General features: G+C 37.3%; 1 protein-coding gene across 5 annotated transcripts; it reads right to left on the reverse strand.

Moving 5' to 3' along the window:
* Positions 1-1,358: 1,358 nt before the first annotated feature.
* IVNS1ABP (influenza virus NS1A binding protein) lies at positions 1,359-21,677 on the reverse strand. Of its 5 annotated transcripts, none has more exons than XM_077157226.1 (15): positions 21,618-21,677; positions 13,973-14,201; positions 12,869-12,997; positions 12,501-12,670; positions 12,289-12,364; positions 10,902-11,075; positions 10,564-10,689; positions 9,070-9,198; positions 4,943-5,072; positions 4,474-4,698; positions 3,918-4,039; positions 3,699-3,825; positions 3,487-3,618; positions 3,186-3,359; positions 1,359-1,891 (listed from the first exon to the last, which is right to left on the reverse strand). In XM_077157226.1, exons 3-15 carry the CDS (start codon positions 12,977-12,979, stop codon positions 1,638-1,640), a joined length of 1,950 nt encoding a protein of 649 aa, XP_077013341.1. In that variant the 5' UTR covers positions 12,980-12,997; positions 13,973-14,201; positions 21,618-21,677; the 3' UTR covers positions 1,359-1,637. The 5 variants fall into 5 exon arrangements, with proteins under 5 accessions (XP_077013341.1, XP_077013339.1, XP_077013338.1 ...); XM_077157224.1 differs by lacking the exon at positions 21,618-21,677 and adding an exon at positions 20,535-20,687; XM_077157223.1 differs by lacking the exon at positions 21,618-21,677 and adding an exon at positions 19,878-20,186.
* Positions 21,678-21,733: the final 56 nt, after the last annotated feature.

Genomic DNA, 21,733 nt, shown 5'->3' on the forward strand with positions numbered 1-21,733 from the left:
TTGACCTCAATGATTTTACTGCTGAGTACCAGTTTATCCAAGTAATCTTTTTTCCTTGTGGTAAGTGGAACATATACAGATCCATTTCAAAAACTTATACCAGGCAAATTAAAGTCTGCCAACCTAGTTTTAGTAAAAAACAGGTATAAGAAATGGATGGACAGTCGGGAACTACATAGCCACTAGGTGAATCTGTTCCTTTCTGGTGATACTATGTGGAATAACAGAGAAAGTGGCAAGCTACCGCTGGAACATTTGGGAAAAATACCAAATTTCCTTCTTAACCCAAATTAGCCATGGAATAGTTATAACCTTGCCCAGTTGGTTCATTAGATTCTTGTGTGCTGTCTTCTGAGGGTGGGGAAAAACCTCACACCAATCCTTACTTCAAATATAAGATGCCAGGCAAATATTTTCCATAGATACCTGAAGACTCATCATTACCGAAAAGAAAAATTTCCCCAACTCTTAGTAATGAATGAGTACACAAACAACATTTGGACATCAATCCTATGATTCAAGTATTTCCTGCAAAATATCTTTAATGTGTTTGCATCAGCAGCAAGCATTAGGATGTGCTAATTTTGGCACCATAAGTTAGATGTGTAGTACTACACAGACACCAAGTCATCCCAACCAATATTTATCCATATGAACAGAAAACTGAACGAAAACATAGTTCTGATAAGTTGCATTTACAAGTCCAATACAGTTTAATTTTTTTCAGAATCAAGGGCTGCCATTTAGAGTTTTGTTAAATAAAAACAGGATTCAGAAGGCAAATTAATACTCCACTGTTTTTCACAGTTCTATTAAATGTCTTGCAGTATACGTACCCTCAAAAAGCCAAAAATTTATAAGTCAGTGTTTTCAGTGCCAAAAATCACAGCTATGTTACTGTTCAGCAACTTCATTCAACTAAGCATTCTCAAAAAAAGAAAAAAGAAATCAGAACTGAGGCAAAAGCTTATAAGTTTGCATTCTGGGTGTTCAAAAGAAACACCCCACTCTGCATACTTTAAGACTGTCATTCTGCTTCAATAATTTGAATTTGTCATATTTTATTTCAACAGGTAAAATATCCTGCTGAAAAGATAAAAAATTATAAAAAGGCAGTCATAAAAGATTAAATATTGGTAGGCATGTCAGCTTTCTTTTAATAAAAACAAAAATAGTCATGGTCATCTCGTTAAATAGGTCTATTTTGTTATAGATTAAGTTATTGAAAAAGGGCCCTTAAGAAACCCAACTGCCTACATCTTAAAACTCTATTCCCCTCTTGCCCCATAAATTTGAGGGAAGAGTGATTTAATGTGCAAATTGGCAAAACAAATGTGGAGGAAGGGGACTTCTTCAAATGATGTGCCCAATTCTTGGTTTATTCTTTTACAGTATCAACTTCCAAAAAGTAACCAAAGAAGTTCTAAAAATACAGAAAACAGGCCTTCATCTTTGCATTCCTTTTCAAATAAACACAAAAAGTATGTACAGCATGTTTAATAATATGCAATATGCAAAAGCTTTGTGTTGCTGTTAGCAACATCTATACCCACCCACCCTCCTTATTCACAAGTGTAACTCTACTAAACACAATTACATCACTAAGCCTGTTAAAGTTTGAAAGGGTCTTAAATTTGTTAAAACTGAAACATCTTTGTATAGGGGTTCCACTCATTTGTCTCAGCATTATAGACTTCCACTGTATTCAGAAATTCATTGCCATCAAATCCTCCCACTGCATAAATGGTGTCCCCTACAGTTGCAATCCCAGCATTGCTCCTTGGCGATGTCATGTTTCCCATCATCTTCCATTCATTTCTAGTTGGATCATACATCTCCACACAACTGATGGCATGAGAACCATCAAAGCCACCACCTACAAACAGTTTTCCTAAAGAGAAATAAGACAGGGTAAATCTAGAAATAAGACAGGGTAAATCTAGAAGCTGAAGTATAATTTTTAAAAGCCCAGATTCTCATCCTTTTGGTAAAATCTGTAGTTCTTAAGTAGAAATGCCTATTTACCATTAAAAACTATTTATTGAATATACTAATGTGACAAGCACGATCTAATATCTGGGGATATAAACTGAAAAAAACTGATTAAAAACCCGTCCCCACTTGGAACTCAGGCAACTTAAAATTGGAGTGAGGAAACAGCAGCAGCATCTAACATTACAATCCTAGTTATTCTGTGTAGTAAGTACTATTATTACTGTTTTACAGATGAAGAAACAAGAGGCACAAAGAAACTGGGTAACTTGCCTAAAGACAAAGCTAGTAAATGACAGAATCAAGAAAGCAGATTTCAGATAACCTAAAAACTTCTAAACTTTCAGGTTAGAACTGTCTAAAATGATTTGGATAAGGAAATTTCTTCTGGAAACAGAGGGTTGTAACTATTTTCAAATATATATGCAGACCGGTTAACAGATAGGATGTTAGCACTGCATTTAATACTCCAGCTTAGAAAAAATGTATTACTAATTCTCAATTCATTACTCACTCATCTGACCTTCACTTAACTGACCTGCATTCTTGCATCTGTGAAAGACACTGACAAGGTTCACAGGAAATTCAAGGCTCCAGCCTAGCTTGCTAGCATGCTTTCACCAGTTGAGACATAAACTTACTAAGATTAAGCTGTGTTTGTCTGAAAACTAGTACTCACTGAATTCATTATTATCATTATATAAACATTAGATAAATCAACAAAATGGATGTGGAAAAGAAAGCTGAGTCAATAAAAGTTTAATGTTTCAGAAAGATTTGTTAAACAGTCTAAAAGTTCTTCCTTCTAATTAGGTATGGAGACAAGTGGAAAAGACTACATGATTTGTACTTTGTTTTGCAAATATCTTTAAATTCTTCCTCTAAAGAGACTCAAAATCTAAGATGATGCATTATGGGTATGGCTTATGGAAGGAAAATGACGTAGAACTTCATTCAATGAATCTATCAAAAGACTGATGGATTAACAAATTTAAGTTATGTATCATGTATCATCAGTCTCTGATTAGAAAAGGCTTTTCTAATAAGAAACCACCAATCCCCAGGGTGGCTATTAACAAACTTACCCTAAATTTGTAATTATACGGTATATAGTTATCACTGACATTTTCTTGGAATTCTAAAACAAATTTTTTTGCCATTACCTACTCACCTCCCCAAATCCCAATACTCACCATCAAGAACAGCTACTCCAGCTCCTCGCCTAGCCACATTCATGGGTGCAATTAAAGTCCAGGTGTTATTTTCAGGATTGTAACGTTCTACTGTGTTTAGACAATTCCAAGATTCTGCACCTCCTATTATGTACAAATAACCACCAAGCTCACAGACTGCAGACTGGTGTCTACCTATAAATAAAAAGTCAAACCATAATTATAATCTCCCAAAATTGTATGTGCATACTTGGACAAACTATTAATTCAGAAGTCTCTCTTTTTTTAAATTAAGTTTAAGGGGGGTGGGGAGGCAACTTACGGATGTTAAGAGGAGCACAGCTTGTCCACGACTTTGTTATGGGATCAAATACATCACAATTTTTCAGTCCTTTTTGACCATATGGATCAGAGCCACCGATGATGTACAGTTTCCCATTCAGAGCACACACTCCTAAGTAAATATAAAATAAGGTTATATATTGACAATTTATCATATTTAATTTATTAGCCATTGCAGAAAAAAAATATTACCTGCATTACAACGGTTAGTTCTCAATTCTGGAACAGGAATCCAGTCATCTATGTTTGGATCATACATCTCTCCACAACTCAGGTCATCTGAATGGCCATTTGATCCACCTACCACATAGAGCTGGCCCTATGTCAAAGGTGAGAGGTCAGAATTTCCGTCATTCTTAAGTTATAAGAAAAAGCTGAATATGGGTTGCTTCTGCAACATAATGCACGTACCATGAGTACGGCCATTTGAAATCGGGCTCTTGGTGTTCTCATGGGAGCAAGAAAGGACCAGTGATCCGTATGCGGATCATAGCATTCAACTGTTCGAAGACATTCCTCTCTGTTATAGCCACCTGGTAAAAGAACCAAGGCTTTATATTTAAAATATTAAATCCAGAATGGTTTAAGTAATCTTAATTTGCCCAATGAGAAAAAGCATTTTTATCCACAAACTTGTTTAGGACCCATTAGTTGATGAGTGCTTGTTATAGCTGAAGAATAATAAAATCAGTGTGAATAATCTGCTTAATCTTGGCTTGAAAATTAGAAGAGAATTTGCTCACTTTTAAAAAATAAGGCATTGACCTGAAAGTTAGGCTTATACAAAAGCATTTACTTGTTAAAGAACAAGCAAAGAACATTCCAAGTTGGAATGCCAAGAAAGAGGCCATATAGAATACTCTCTTCCAAAGTCTGCATGTTACAAGCAAGTGTAAATAAATGCCCATTTACAGGGTTAGCCAGTTGAATGCTTCTGATAAGAAATCACTTGTCTTTCTATTCTCACCTGCAGCTATAAGTTTGCCGTTCATCTCTGCTGTTCCCAGACCAGATCGTGCATACTGCATAGGAGACATGGGCTTTTCTATTAGCTCATCTGGTTGCATCTCAAAGCTTAAACTCTTAATTAGTCTTGGTGTACTTGTTGGTGAGCTCTGTGGACTGTTTCGCCCATGAAGAAAAATTACACAGAATATACCATCCAGCACAGCCAGGCACAAGTAAGTGTTATCTGTAAGCACAAGAGTTCTATGTAAGATGTAATTATTATTACTTCTGGTTCCTATGTGATCTTGCATTGAACTCCAGGTTCTCCAGATCCCAGACTAGAACAACCTGCTTTTGTTTTCCAATTTTAATTTCCTCTGAGTTTTTTCCTCAATTAGTCCATTTAATGGTTCCACTCAATGCTCCTTCTTAATAAAAACAAGTAAATAAATAAACTGAAGACAATCTAGCAAATGCTACAAACTTACTTGAAGTTTTTTCCGAAGCAACGATTTTCCACTCATGCTTAGGGCTTTGTACTGTAGCATTTGGAGAAGAGAGACATCCAGTGGAACTGCTACTTATCTGCTTATGGCCATTCTCACGTGGTGGCTTTTTCTGCAAAACCAAAAGGTAGCTACAGAAACCTAGCCAATGACCATCTACTGAAGTACCTTTGTTCCTGAGCTATTCCACAATCTTGAAAAAACACTTAGTATCCTTCATCTAGTACATTAATAACACACCTAAATTTAACAAAAGTCAACACTTTCTAATTAACACAAATTATTGGCATATTTCCATCTCTACTTAATAATGAAACAACTACACCTACACAAATTGGCCATAAAAAGCTCAATTTAAACAATTAAAAAAAAAACGTTGCAGATCAAGTATAAGCATAATACCTCGAGGGGAAAAAAAGAAAGACAAACAACCCATAATCCACATAAACTCACATACTCCTTATATTTAAGTATAAAATCTTCCAAAACATCTTATAAATTTAAAATGGCATGAATTAACTAACAATACATTTAATATACTGTCTCCATGAAATTGTCAAACCTAACTAAATCACACATGTACTGGTATCTTTTAAATAATGCCAGCAAAAACATATCCATTCAGTCACTTTGAAGGTATTTTACAGGAAAAAACCCAGCAATTACAAGAGACACTTAAAAGGTATTATTTCGTTAGGGCTACCTTACAGATATCATAGAGTGATTTTTTTAGACAAGTAAAACTATATCAAAACACAAAAATAAAAAACAATAATCAGAAATGAAACAATACGACTAAACCATTCACAAAAATAGCATTGTATTACACAAGAACACTAAAAGAGGGAAAAATAAGCAAAGCCATTAGTTCTTAAATGATAAGTAAGAAAACTATATTGTGTTCTCATGAATTCCCTTACATGATTTCTTTCAATTACTTGCCACTTCTAAAGAAAATGATCATATGGAATTGGAAGAAGGACAACTTCTCTGGGAGGAATTGCCAATGAACAGATACCACTTTCTATACCTGGCCAAGTAAGTCTGTTCATCCACTAATTTTGGTCCCAAGGACAGAAGAACAAGGGTTGGTAAGATTTCTAATAGAGACTTCTGTTTCTAAGGGAGACAGAAAGCCATATAAAAGTAACAGAGAAAAAAAAATAGTAGCTACCTGAAGCTGTAAAAAATCTATTAAAAGTTTGGTTTGGGACATTCAGCAAGTGAAGCTACAGGTTATTCTGAGAAAAGGAAGGGAATGTTCCATGTTAATGATTATCATTAAATTCCATTTAGTTCCATGTTAGGCAATTTATTCACATCATCTCTTTTAATTCTGTGGAGAAGTAATTACCTATTCATTTTACATATATAAAAATTCAAATTCAGAGAGAAGATATGCACTGCCTAAGGCCATACAACTAGTTCCATCCGACTGTAAAGCCCATCCTCTTTATTTATGACAAACTATGTCCTCTGCTACTAGGAATTATAAGACACATAAAACCCCATCATAATGTATGGGAAGAAGGGGTCCAAAACATCACAAATTGATGATGCTTACATTAAGAGTTTGTACTGCAAAAAGAAAACTGTTGTACTATATCAACTATAATTGAAAGAAAATGAATATGAAAAAGTGAAGCACTGTAACAATGAAGACTATAAGTGTTTAAGTCATATAGAAATGCTGGTTAACTCCTTTATATTTCTTATGGAACATTTTCACACATAACTGTCATCTTCAAATTTTTCTATGATCAACTCCTCTCACCCACACTGTGCAAACAGTCCACACTTCCTTCCCCTCTAGCTAACCAAAAGGGTAGTCTCTAGTGGCTGTCTCTTTTGTCAGCTACCATCATTTCTAAGGGGTTTCTCAGCCTCAATACTCTTCAGAAATTATACCCACTAAAGGTTACTGAATGACTTCCTAAAACCATTGTAAGGGATAATCCTAACCTTTATTTTACCTGACCTCTCAGAGGATGCTTTGACAGTTGATAATTACTCCTCCTTAAAACTTTGTTCTCCTATGGTAGCTTTTGCAGCATAATTCTCTTTTCATTGTCCTCTTGTCTTCCTAGTGGCTTCCTCTCAACCTCCTCTTCTTATTCCCAAGACCTAATGCATATCGCCTCATAATTTTTATTCTTACCTTATGCTCTCTATTGATGGCACCAAGATCTAATGAGTTAGTTACATGTCCAGAAATCTCTCGCAAATTTTCCCTATCGCTAATTTTTTTCTACAAAACCACTAAGTCGTACTAACTAATGTAAACAAAATGTCTAGAATAAATCTGTTCTCCTTCATGGCAATCAATTCATCACTTTTTTCACCCAAATTTCTGCTTACAATAGTCTATGAATTGTTCTCACAAACGTTAATCTACCCTTTGTACCTAGTTATAAAAATGGGAAGGGTTCAATGTAATAATTTTGTAAAGTAAAAAAACACAAATCAGCTGAGCTAGAATCCCACCACCCTGAGACTATCACACTATTAACTGTTTGTCTAAAATATGATTAATGAATGTACAAATCTTTGCTGTAGGGAAATACCGTAATTTAACAATCCTCCTATTGCCAGACTTAAGATTTGCCTAGTTTTTCATTATTATTAACGTTGTGAAATGTATCTTTCATATCACACTTCTTGTCCAAAATTCTTGAAGGATTATAAGCCGTATTCAGATAGCATTTACCTGTGTTCCATCTAAAACTATTATCATCCTTGACAAATATTCTTTGCCATTTTACATAGTTCCCTGCATCTACCATGCAACTCTTCTAAATTCTAGGGTCGCTCAAGTGCTGACCCTTTTGTGAATTTTCCTGATTTATCTTGTCTATGCACCTTCCTCCCAATGCCTTTTGTAGATCCACATAAATCTGTACTGTTTACCCAGTCCAATGAGGTGGTCTTGCAAGCCGGAACTGTCCCTTACCCCTTTTTATGTATGCATTCCTAATACATGGCTTGCCACATTACCAGGCACTATATAAGAAACAAGAGCAAACTTCCCAACCAATTCAAATTTGAAAAATTTTAATGAGAATAATGCTAGTCAGCCATTACTGACATAAAATACCACACAAAACTAACAAACACAAGTTCCTATTGAGTCTCTATCTTTACCTTCTAATAATTAAAAAAAAATACTCCACATTCTGGGTCAATTCAGTCTAATATATACAGTTTACCTCTCATAAATACAATGTTGAGTTAAAAGCCAGACACAAAATATGTTCTGGGACCACTATTTACACAAATTTCAAACAATCTATTGTGTTAGAAGTTAAGATAATGGTTTTGTCTTGGGAAAACACAGAGAAGTAATTAGGAAGAGGCAAGAGCAGGGCTTTCAGGGATGCTAGAAATCTTTCTCTTGACCAGGGTAGTGTCTACATTGCTGAGCTCATTTTGTGACATTTACGATTTGTGTACTTTTCTGTGTATTATTCATCCATAATAGAACTTAAAAGTGTTTATACCTGAGATGTTTTTCTCATACTGTTGAAATAAAGTCTGCTTACTTACTAAAGAAAGAGTAAAAATGAAACTTAATTTTATAAAAGTCAAAGTATATCACTTACTCAGCACAGTGGAACTATACTGTTTCATTTTGCTCAATAAGCATTGAGATCAATTTGTAACATTTTATCAACCATACCATTTTTAGTTTATTACACTGTATAGTCCACCTTCACTGTATCACTTTTAATTTCAAATAAAAGTTAAGCCATCATAAGAAACATCACAAAATTCTGTTTATAACCATCAACAATGACAACAAAATTGGGTCTGAATGTCATTCCTGTTCCAAACAACTATTTTTCAAAATCTAACCATAATTTTGAATTGCTTAGTCTTATTGGCCATTCTTACTATCTGGAAATCCTATTTCATGAGAAAAATATCTAAATGGGATTCCCTTATTCATTTCTTTTCATGTGGCAAAAATGCTAGTAAAGCTACGAAAGATAAGCTTGTTTTGTCCCACTGTTTCTGTCCAGTTATACCAATGCAGTCTTCCACTTTCCTTTATTAAAGGAAAATTTAAGTATGCTATAAAATTCTCCAATCAAATTTTAACCTGAGGTTACCTCAGACTGTGCAATGTGTACCTGCACAAACTGAATGTGGTCATCATCACTGCCAAACACCTCAGCCTGTCCATCTAGTAGATTCCCATCAAGCAGCTTGTGATCAGCTGAGTAGTACAAGGTTTGAACCTGCAAAACAGCAACAGAATACCCATGTGGCTACAGTCTCCATGGCTACTCCGCTAGTATGCAGATTACAGAAACGCCTCAAGGTAACCTCCAGTGTGCTTCTTGAGCTTGACATCTTACTCTGGCAGGATCATGAAGTAAAGAAAAATACATGTCATGGTGGTAAAAATTTTTTAAAAATAAAAAATAACAAAATAAAATACAAAATCTTCTAATATTGGTTGAAGAATCCTTGGCTTGAAAGAAATCTTCATTTTTCACAGCTTCTATTATATAACATTAAGAAAAAAAGGCACTAGTACATTATATAGGCTCTTAAAGAATATACATTTTTACAATATACTGAGAATGGTTTACACCTTTAAAGATAAGTGGTTTGATGTGCATAAATATATTTCTCTCCTGAGTAGAACAGGCAATGTCAAGAAAAACAGATAAAGAAAAAACAAATGCAAAAATTCGAACAAGCTGGAGAAATACCTAACAGATGCAAATACATGACTAGTGCATCTGATTTTCAAGTGGGAAACCATATAGAATTTAAAGATCCTGTTCGCCTCTTAGAACATAACGAAGACAGTATTTTTAAAGGCCTAACAGATTTGCTAAGCCTTTAAGCATCTGAAAGGATTAAGTGGAGTGATGAAACTCAAGGTTACTCCACCACTCCACCTACATATTTTTAATTCCCATCATTTCTCCAAAAATTTTAATTTTTTTCCCTGTGTACTTTTAAATGGTGACCTAAGTTAATTAAGTGGCTATATGTATGAACAACACCATTAAAAAACACAAAGTTTTAAAGATAAGAATCCTGTAAAGGAGTAAACACCATTAAATCATCATCGTTCTCTGCCCACAGCGGATTTTTCTTAGGAGAACTGGGGCAGGACTGCTGCTTCTTTACGTGTCAATACACTTGAGGTTTCTTCTTGTTTCTTCAGTCTTGGGTATCCTAGTTTTGTTAATAAACCTATGGGGAGATAAATCAATGGGGAGGAACAACCATTAGAAGCTTTTACCTACTTGTCAAATTTAAAGCAAAAACCTGTGAAGAAAAATTAAGAATCTACAGAAAACTTTAGTACCACCTCCCATTTCTAAAGCAAATTACATGCTACTTTAAAGAAAGTTAACAGCACATAATAAGCAAAGAAATAAAAAAAAAAAGAAAAGCAGAAGACCAAACTGAACAATTCATTCAGCTCACCTGGACACCCCCCCTGTTTCTCAGCTTAGGGGTACCTATAGCAAAATTTAAATTCTTTAGGGTCATGGTTATAAAATAAAAGTGAAAGGGAATCCTTCATGTTATAGCAAAATAATGTTTAAGAATTGCTGAATCCCATTTACTTAAAAACTAACCTCTTCCATCAGCTCTTCCAGACTGTCTCCATTCTCCCAGATGCTACGCTGCACCCAGTTGATTACCTTTGTATACAATTTGCCATTGCTAGGCAAGCAAACATTATCTTCTAGCATTACCTCCAACTAGAGTTGGGAAAGAACAATGACAAAGGTCAGTGTTAAGCCTTTTCATTCTCAGTTAAATTCTCAAATTCATAATTAAGTTAAACCGGTAGGCAGAAAACTATTACAGTGCTAAAAATCATTTCAATATGGTTATCTTCTTCATAAAAATTACTCATTTGCTGGAGACATGGACAAAGATTCCAAACCTGGAACTACAGTTCACTCCTTACCTTTAGTCTTGGAAGTTTAAGAAACTCTTCCTCTTCTGAAATTTCTAACAAATGCTCCTGAATATAGGCATCAACCTTATTCAACAAACGGGAGTCTCCCATACAACTTGCGAAATTTCGGTAAGAGATGCAGCTGGTAACATCCATTCTGGACAGTAAATAATCACCACAAACCTTAGAAAAGAAACAAAGTACCAACATTTTCATGTATTTTATTTTAAAAATATCTGATAGTCTGTATAAGCACTGTGTAGATATAAGGATAAGTCAAAACAGTACTGCCTTCATGGAACTAGTTTAATAGTGGGGATAAGACATGCACAAATGATAAAAATCAAAGAATCCCATGCAAGCATGCAAATTGTTTTAAGAGATACAACAAACTAAAATGCTATGTAGGTTCAGATAAGTACTACCCATCAGAATAATTAGGTAAGGATTCATGAAAGGCATATCTGAATTCGGCACTACTGGAAAGATGATGTTGATATTAAATGCAGACAGAAAGTAGGGAAAATGTTGCAAACAATTTAATTTGGTTGGAGCAAAGGATAAGACAACTAGGAAGTAATTTTGGAAAAGATAACAACTACATTAAGGAGAACTTAGAATGCTAATCTCAGGCATATGTGTTGTAAATCATAGAAGGATTTTTGAGCAGAGTGACATTAGAGAAAAAGCCAACAAACCTCTTTAAAGGGCCAGTTAGTAAACATTTTAGGTTTGCCTGCCAAACTATCTCCATTGAAACCATTCAACCCAACTTCTAAACTGCTACTGTAGCTGGAAAGCAGCCACAGACCATATATGTAAATGAATGTTCACAGATGTATCCCAATAAAACTTTACACAAATAGGCAGCTGGTCTGCGACCTGTAGTTTAATGACCCCTGTGCTGGAGGATTAAATGCTTTTCTCCCCATGAATTAAGTACTTTTTACTGGAGTTAAATTCTAGAAGGAATACTTCATAGAGGAACCCAGAAGTGCAGGAGAACAGAGAATTGAATATGTATGTAAGTTATGTGAATAACTTAAGAAAACAGAGGAATATCTTAATTCATTATCACAGACTGCCAGAGATGACTGGAAATAGCAAGATTTCAGCTCAAATTATCTTCGAAAGGAAGTACAATTTTGCTACATGGTTAGAGCCAAACAGTGATTAAAGTTAAAATAACTTATGTTCCTTTCTCTGGGGGAAAAAAGATGTGTCGGGGAGAAGGGAGAAGAACTAAATATGTGAATGCTGTCAGTTTTTCTTTTCCTGAGTAAGGAACATTTTCAAATTCTTAAGACTAACAAAATGTCTGATGACAAATTTTTATATTCTGATCATACAAAGTAAGATACCCTGGTAATAATAATCCTTATATCTGGTGCTCTACCTGCTTTACTCGGTCCATCTTCAGCTTTTTTGCTGCAGAATAAACATCTTTTACTAATTCCTTATCAGCTTTCAACCTATTAAAAAAAAAAAGTTCTTTATCATATATGATACTAAGGTCTAAAAATACATACTAAATTTAAATAAATTTACAGAAACCTGGAATTTCCTGGTGATATTCCCTTATTATATGGTTTACTTCAAAGCACTTACTGAGCAGTATAGGCATAATTCAGTAAGACTTCAACAGCTTCTGGGTTGAGATCATCAAATTTAACATGAGAAACTCCATGAGGATCACTATCAGTATTAAAGATTTCAAATAAATAGGGACTGCAGCAAGCCAGAACTGCTCGGTGTGCTAACATCTCATGGCCACAGACCTAAAATTACAAAGAATTCAAATGAGAAGTACTGTGGATTATGTATTTCTCTAGCTAATTACTATTACTACATTAGACTCCACTGTTTTACATTTCCAGATAAAATAGTCTTTCTTAAAGTCATTTTATTAAATACCTACCATGAAAAAGCTGAGGGAAAAAAAGATGAAATCTACAAGCCTTCATTCAATTACATACCTGAAGTCGAACATCACAGAATTGGCCACTTTTCCTCAGGGCATTTAATTTGGCAACAGAAGACTCAATAAAATTTTCATCTTCAAACATTAAATATCCGTTGGGAATCATTTTTCCTTGTAAATTTGGCTAAAATACAGAAAGGAAGCTAAGTTATTTTACTTGCAAATGGTAGTTTTTAGAAGTATAGAGTGATACAGTATACTTATTCTCAAATTCAATCCTACATATAACATGTAAATCTTTGGTCACAAAAATATTGCTGAACCAACACTGGAACTAAATGTCCAAGTCTTTATAACCCTATACTTTGCTCATATGTCTCTTTAAGAAGTCATACAACAGTAGGTATTATTTCAATTTTGGCCAGGTTTCCATGTCTATTAACATTTGCTGTAAAGGGAAAGAAATGGAAATCCAGCCCTGCTTCATACTCATACATTAAGTAGCCCATGAATCTGGAAGGATGTGAAATAGCCATCACATGTAGATTTCCTTGGATTTGGTCTGCTGTCATCCCTTTACTAACCTATGAGAAAAAACTATTATATAGTCCAAGCCTACCCTTCTTCAGTTTCCTTAAAGGCTCTAATACTCAGAATTATATATAATCAAGATTTAGATGTAGAAAACTGTCCAACTTCCTTTTCCCCTGTCTAAAACACACTTAAAAGTATGTCTTGCCACTACAGTATCTGCCAAATGATTTTTACAAATACTATGAAATAATTAGAGATGAACTTAAATTTTGTTCCCTTTCCAAGTTTCATATATTCTAAATCACCTTATCTCATAAGATTACATAATAGAAATTTATGTTCTCTTAAAAATTTTCTACTTCACCTCTACTGTAAACAATTAATGGCTAGAAAACTCCATCATTTAAAAGCAGTGATAAAAGATTTCAGTTTTAAGTAACTCCTTTATCTTATCTGAATTCAAAATAGTTTATAAAAGGGAAAAATATGAAAAATTTTTTTCTACAAATGGGATGACTACTGACTTGTCTGTCTTTTTAAAAAGTATGAAAGGCTTGATTGTACTTGGTACAATCTTCAGAAAACTATATCTTCATGCTGAAATAGGCCCTGAATATTCACTTACCTATTATACTGGTGAGAAATTTATTTCTGGGAAGTCTTAAATAATCCAAGGACACAGGAGTGTTAAAATGCAGCACCTGATTGAGGTATGAGGACAGGTGGTTGAAGAGAAGGCAAATGTATCTTAAGCTCTAATGGTGATTCCAAAATGATCAGGCTTGAAAATGATGTAATCGACTCCTTAAGAGCTATAGACATGAATTTCTTCTGTGATAATCATGCATCATAATCTGAAACAATAGCAAATTTAAATTAGATATTCAGAACTATCAAAATCTGTCACTGATCTAAGTAGAGCAAGTCATGCAAAGTAACTTCTGACATTTCAGGAAAAAAAAAAACCTAACACAAATGCAATTATACATTAATATTTTATCCTGAACTTGCAAATACTCCAGTTCAGCAAATACTCTAATAAAATAAAATAAAATCCTTCCCGAGGGCAGGGGCTAATGACTTTTATTGTTCAAGTTGGAAATACAAAAACAGAGAACAAATATAAATACTGGTTAATTCTAATGTTCTTAACTTTTATATTCCAACAATTTGGCAAACATGATTTGTCAGTTTCTAAAGCTTACATAAAATACAGTTAAGAAATTTCACTAGCCAGCAAGCAACCTTTTGACATTATTCCCAAACATGTATACAGTTTTACAAACCAGAAATACTGCTCCCCAAAACGTGCTCTGCCCTTCACAGCCTGGTACCTTTATTCAAGTTGTTCTCTCTACCTGAAATGCCCCTAACCCAACCTCTGTCAGACGAAATCTTAATTCCTCCAAAGCGCCTTTGCCAAATCCAGCCAGCTGCAAAGTAGTTTTTTTTAACCATATATCCATACAGAACCCTCTCTGTACAGTATGTATGATCTTCCAGCTGGTTTGTTCTGTGTTGTGCTTAGGTGTACCTGCTTATCTCCCTAGATTCAAAGGCCCTTGAAGGCAGAACCTGTGGCTTGTTCATCTTTGTATTCATCCCATCTTACCCCACAACTAGTCTAGAAATGTGAACCGAAGATGATTGGTTTCTTGAAATGAACCAAATAGGCAAAAAGGGAAGTATTGATGTCTATGCTTTGTATGATTATTTTTCTGGCATATAGTACTAATATAACAATACATTAATTCTAGTTCAAACCTAATCTTCAAGATAATCATATTCAGTCTTAATACCTACTCTTTCTCCCTCATTTTCAATGTCATCAATTTCAAGTGTCAAATTCAGATGTTATTTATTTTTCAGTCACCCAAACTGCTGTAATACTACTGTCTAATTCAGGAAAACAGAAGTAAATAAGAAATTATTTGAAAAATGTGTGTACTTAAAAAAAAATGGACACTTAAAAGTTACCTGGATTTGTCTTGTACATCAATCAAACCCACAATTCTAAATCTAACAAACAAACCTCCACTGAACCTGGTCCAGCTCTAAGCTACTGTGTCAAGTTCAGCATATGCACAAATTTGATGACAGTCTGGATCCCATAAAAAGGCTCCTCCATAACAAATGTCTCATTTCAAGGAAACCCAAATATTCCAACTGAGGTTGGGACTGTTGTCAATGCTTACTCCTCCAACACTATATCATGCCACTATGTAGTATTTTCTCTTTTCTACACTTCCATCTAGGTTAGTTAATTCAATATTTATTAAGAAACAAGTTCTAACATAGAAAATGTTTTCGAAACACAAGTCTATATAAATATAGAAAGACCACAACTATCCTAAAGAAATCTTCAAACATTTTCAGCCAATACATGGCTCAAAAGAAGGAAATCTGATGCACGAGTGGCCAAATATCCAAGTATAGTTGGAAATTCCTCCCCTCAGTTTCATATGCAGCTTATATAAGAAAGGAAGAATGGTGGTGGTGGTGGTGTGTGTGTGTGGGGGGGGTATGCTAATTATTTTGATACGATTAAAATGTACCCTTTAAAAAACCAAAAATATCGTTATGACAGATATTTCTAAATATTTTAAACTTTGAACAATACAAGAATTTAAAATGGCATTTATTTATATAATTTACAAATTAGAAGCTCTACCTTGAACTTATTTTGGAAATAAAAAAGAATTGATGGTTAAAACTACTGCAGTCCCTTGCGAGAAAACACTGGAGAATTGTTGGAGCAACTCTTGGCATACAAATTTGTATACTATGGTTATTAGTTTTGTAATAGGGTGAGTTTTACTACATTTGGTAATCAAGGCCTGAAACTATTCTCTTAAATTTCTACTAATCAGTACAATCCTATTTGATTTTAAAACCTAACCCAAGGGGGTGCAAGGGTAGAATTCTCGCCTGCCGCTCAGGAGACCCGAGTTCGATTCCCAGTCTATGTACTTCCCCAAAAACAAACAAAAAATTCAACAAATGGTGCTGCAATAATGGGATACTCACATGGGAAAATAATGATATATGACCCCACCTTACAGCATACCAAAAAAAAAAAAAAAAAGCTGACCCAAGTCCAGATGACATTTAAGCTAATGACTCTTATTCAATCACTTGTTCTCATACACAGTATCCCTACTCCCCCACCCACCCATTCCCATGTTTGGAGGGGTCCAATCAACTCCTGCCTGCAAAACCACATTTTTAAAGTTCACATTCAAGTTCACTGAAGTAAACTGGGCAAAATTGAGTCTTAAGCTGCCAAAATTCAGAGATCATCTTAGTTTAGTCTATGAAACTAAAGCACAATAGCTAGTAGAATAAGAAATGGGGGAAAAAATTTTTCTTTGAAAAACCACACCATAATCTCAAACATCCCAGAGCCATATAAAAGTATAAAACTCAGAATTCACATCATATTAGAAATATATTCTGATAAATACATTTCAGTTCCTTATTATGGGTAGTACAAGAAAAGAGAAGCAGGAGATTAAAAATGAGTAAACTGCTTTTGTAATGCCCAGATAGCTTACAAGTTACCCAAGCCCCAGAAAGAGTAACTTAACTGAAATACACGTCAATAGGCCTTATCAGAGTTCTAAAAAAGTAGACATAATAGTGGCTCCCCACAAGTTCTCTCTCACCTTCAGTAAGAGCAAGATAAAATGTTATTGTCAAATTTTCAAAGCATTCTTAAAACCTCAATAATATAATTAGTAAGGCAACCTTTCAAGGACAGTCAAATCTCACAAAGTAGCAATCAATTACACTCTAAAAGAGTACAAAAAAATAGATCCTTTCAAAGCGAAGTTCTTGCTCCCCATGTCACCTCTGAAACCAGGATCACCATTTGTCTATATCAAAACTAATCAACCTCACTTGCTCCATGCTTTTAAACATTACGGTTTTGTAATTCGGTCATTTCACAAACATTTATGCACCAAACATATACCAGGCACAATCTGGAATGGGATATTCATAATGCAATGAAGTTAATTCAATTCCCCAGCCTTCAGCACTTCATGAAACATCCAGTAACACAGATAAACTGAGCAGTGGAAATATCTAAAACAAAGGATAAAAAGCTGTGACAGCATGCACCATCCAGAAACTGCAGAAATGCTTCAAAAGACTAGATTTGCAGGGCAAATATGGTAAGTGCTCGGAGAGGAAGTGTAAGATTAATGTTAATGTTAAACAGTGCTAAATTGGAAAAGCAGATGAGGAATTTTAAGCAAGGAAGCTTCAGGACATGAGCAGAAATGTGGAGATAGTCTGGTGGAATAGGTACAACAAGGAAGCTGAACAATTATGTAAAGATGCCTTCTTTAAGTCAGTGAATTTTAACAAGTATACACATTACAATCCATTAACTATAATTTATAGTCAATTAACAGATGCCAAATATTAGAAAAATACAAAGGAAAATCATTAGCAAAATTGAAAATTCCAAGAAGCATTACAGAGCCATTTTAAACTTGCTGCATGGTGAAAAATAGGAAGCAAGGAATTAAGGAATTTGGTTTTAGATGTGGTTATGCTGAGGGAGGTATACTGGGCATAAGTTTAGAAATCATTTACAAGGTGGTAAATGAAGCTAGGCATATATAGTAAAGGCAGGCATATATAGTCCATGGCTCTAACAAAAACCTATATATATATCTCAGTCTAAATTCTCTAGAGCAGCACTTGGGGTAGGAGTGGGGTATTCTTACTTATAGCATTTGACTATACAACTGTTAAAAAGTCGATGAAATGATTTCTAGACGTACTTCATCTTAGTGCCAATGATTAAAATTTCTAAAAGGAAAATATTTTATGTTGAAAAAACATATTCAACTACCACCTAAAATATTCAAGCAAGAAAAGCAAAACCCCACTCCAAAGCAAGTAGCTAAGATATTAGTTTAAAACCAAAACTTGAAATGCTTTGTTCTGAGTGAGAAAGTTAGAAAAACTACAAATAGCTATTAATTAACTATTACTAAGTTAGTTAAAGGTTTCGTCTATTAGGAAAATACAGAGGAATATCATTTTAGGACATTTTTGGTCAGTTGCTCAAATCTAGTTTACCTCCAACTACAGTATATTTGATAAACAGTCGACCAGTTTGCGTTAAATGATTCTAGCCTCAATCCAATTATAAATAGTCAATAGTTTCCTCATCTCCAGATTAAAAAAAAAAAGACACGATCGCACTTTTAATATCTTTAAGACAGACGTTTCAGCACGATTATGCGTAAAACTAGTCACCAGTACTTTTTTTAACCCCTAAGTCAACAACCGGTGCTAGAATTGGTAACAGAAATATGGCCTATGGTAGTACTTGTTCTACTGTTAGTAGGAGTACTAGGCTTCCAGAGTTTTCATTTTATTAGGAAACAGGAGATCGAAACACACACATTCTTAACAGCTTAATACTAAGATGTTCCAATCGTCCATCACAAACACTAAGATGTTCCAATCGTCCATCACAAACAGACATTAGGAGGAAAAATACGCCGAGTATCTAATTTCTACTTGATACAGTGTTTGAATACCAGCGGCACCATGTATAAAGAAAAAAAGGAAGTATTTCTAGAGTATTATGGTTCAAGTTTGCCTATGTTCTATCCTCAATCTGATACTGCCTGACACCTTCCTACCACCAAGAACTTACAACCAGAAACCCTTTGCAAAACGAGCTGAAGAGAAAAGAGCAAACCTCTCCACCGATTTCTCTTGTAAAAAACAAAGTGGCGAGTGGCTCAGAGTGACTGGCCAGCTCTGCAGCCCCAGGCCTTCCTCCCGCCGGCGCCCACTTCAAGGTGGGAGGCGAGGAGTCCGGGGCCCGCACACCCCCAGCCCGGGATTGGCCGGCCCAGCAGTCATTCAACGCCGACACGTCAGGGCGGCCGCTCCCTCCTTCCTCCCGCCCCCTTCTACCCGCGCTTGGCAAGAAGCGCGGGCAACGTGGAGCGGGAACAAAGGATCCCGCGGCCCACGGCAATCGGGGACGCAGTGCCACCCCACTCCAGGCCTAGGGCGAGCTCCCCACCTACACGTGCCGGATCACGAGAGATCTCAGACAGGAGAGTCCAGAGCCCCGGCAGACGGACACGCAAAGGAGTCCGCTTGTGACAACGAAACACGGGAGATTCCAGCGCCCTCCTTCCTGCGGGTCATTCTCGTCCCGCGACGCCCAGACCCCCGCAGGCCCCCCGAGCAAATACCTCGCGTTCCTCCCGTTCTGCTCCCCTGCCTTGGTGGTGAGAAGGCACGCAAGCCTCTGCGCTCTCCGCGGCCGCCAACGCGACGCGGCAACCATGGCAGCGCCGCGAGCCCGGGGCCCGCGCGGCGCCAGCTCCTACTCCCAGAGAGCGGAGCGGCGGCTTGGGGCGTCCTACCCCCGGGACCCAGATACTACTACACGCCTCCCACCTCCTCCGGCCGCCCGCACCATCTCTTCAACTCGGATTCCGGCCGTACCCTCTCCCTCCTCCACCGTCGGTACGACCAGCGCGTATTACCTGGTTCCTCTCTGAAGAGATAGAAAAATTCATCTCTGGGGCTTCGATGGGGGGCAGGAGGAAGCGGGCGGGAACGGGCCCCACGGAAAGCACCTCGAGCCGACGTGGGGGGGGGGGGGGCGCCTACGATCCGGTGGGAGGACGAGCGGTCAGCCCAAGGAAGCTGCGGGCAGGACGGAGCGCCACCGGATGTTCGCAGGGACGCGCTCGCTCGCTGGCACAATAGCAGAAGGAGGAAGTGCGCCCAGCAGCCCCGAGCGCCCGACCTCCACGCGCGTCCCGGAGACACTGCAGCCGCCGCAGCCCGTTCGCGCCGCACCCCCTTGCACGTCACCACGTGCGCCGCCGCCGTCCCCGCCGCAGCAAACACCTCCCTGCCGCTTCCGGCTCGAATCGGTCCGCGAATCAAGGGCGAGCACCAGAAAGATCTCCCGCAAAGCCCCGCCCCCGACACCCCGCCCCGCCCCGCCCTTCTCCTTCGCCCGCTCAGGTTCCTTCCTTCCCGGCTCAACTAGGTCAGCGCAAGGTGATCTCAGGGAGAGAGGCGGGGCTGTGGACCCGCCTCCCACGTATCAGGCCGTCCTGTCCCTCCCTCGCCCCGCAACCTCACATAGACCCCCGACCATCCCAGAACAGGTTCCCTCCAGCTACCCTCACCTGCTTTGCCTCCCTGTAGGGCACAATAGCCAAAGAGATCAAACGTGGGAGATTAGATTACTCCGCGTCAGACTTAGATCTAGGCAACAGCCGTGTGCTTATGCCTGGTGCTGCCCGCAGTGGACTTCAGTGTCTGTAGTTGGCCATCAGCCCTTCCCTTTCTCGGGGGTTGGGGCTGGAGGGAGATACGGGAGTGAGGGAGGCGTGGAGATTGTGAGGAAGGAGAGACGCACGCCAAGAGAAGAGGCTGACAAATTACAACTGGAGAGGTCAGAAAAGGCATAATGTTATCAGTGTTGCTACAAAAACCTTACTTCTACTTTTCGTCCCGGGGATTTGTCTGCGTGCAGCTCAGGAGGAGACTGAGTCGATTCTTTACCGATCTTGCCTCTCCTTGGAAGGAGAAAATCACCTTGAGAATTGGTAGTCCTTCTGCTATCCTTCTGGGGCCTTTTAGACTAAATGCCAAAGTTAATTATCCTCCCTATCCTCTTGCACCCGGGAGGCAAACCTGTTAAGGTGAAATTTGATTTCTACTAGGCTCTGGCAGCAACTACGTGTGGCTCTAAAGGGCACGCGGAAACGTTTCCTTGATTGAAGGTGAGAGGATTAAGTGAGGTAAAGCTGTGTCAGAATTAGTTTGTCAGAGACTTCCAGGTTAAAGTCCTGTTAGCTTATCCTGATTTGTGAAGGCCATTTAAGCGGTCTGGGCCTTACCTTGTTTATATTTAATCTACTTAATTTCAGACATTTCAAGGAGCTCTTTGCCAATTCTTCCTACCATTCTTTATCTTTAACGATGTAGTTTATGCTTATGAGTGCAAGAAAAATGGGTTTGGGAGGGGCTTCATCTGCAGCAGAAGCTTTACAACTTTTTATTCTAAAATCTTGAAGAAAGGAAACTTGTTACCTTTTTTTTTCCAAGTCAATTATGAGAGAGAACAACCAAGATGTCTATTAGTTTGACTCTTGTATCTTTCTGAAAGAGAAAAAGACTGGCAGTTGCCATTGGGCTCTTGTTTTGTCTTGCTAACAACTGATAGTGTTCACTTATATTGCAAATGAAACTATTGGCATACATACCTTCTAAGCTCTTTTAATACTAGGGGTTTCATCCTTCAGTGAGAGGGAATGACCTGCCTACTTTGGGTAGGCACATGACTATGTGGCCTGCTAGACACATGGTACCACTTGCTGCC

This window comes from Tamandua tetradactyla, chromosome 4, assembly GCF_023851605.1.
Source record: "Tamandua tetradactyla isolate mTamTet1 chromosome 4, mTamTet1.pri, whole genome shotgun sequence".
Lineage (NCBI taxonomy): Eukaryota > Metazoa > Chordata > Mammalia > Pilosa > Myrmecophagidae > Tamandua > Tamandua tetradactyla.

What these genes read in the sequence shown, in the direction of transcription:
- IVNS1ABP (XM_077157226.1), bottom strand. Translation starts at nt 12,979, where the DNA reads ATGATTCCCAACGGATATTTAATGTTTGAAGATGAAAATTTTATTGAG. An exon ending in TCTGTGATGTTCGACTTCAG is followed by an intron (nt 12,671 to 12,868) that starts GTATGTAATTGA and finishes TTGTAATTTTAG; the next exon opens with GTCTGTGGCCATGAGATGTT. An exon ending in TACACATTGCACAGTCTGAG is followed by an intron (nt 5,073 to 9,069) that starts GTAACCTCAGGT and finishes TTGGTTTTGCAG; the next exon opens with AAAAAGCCACCACGTGAGAA.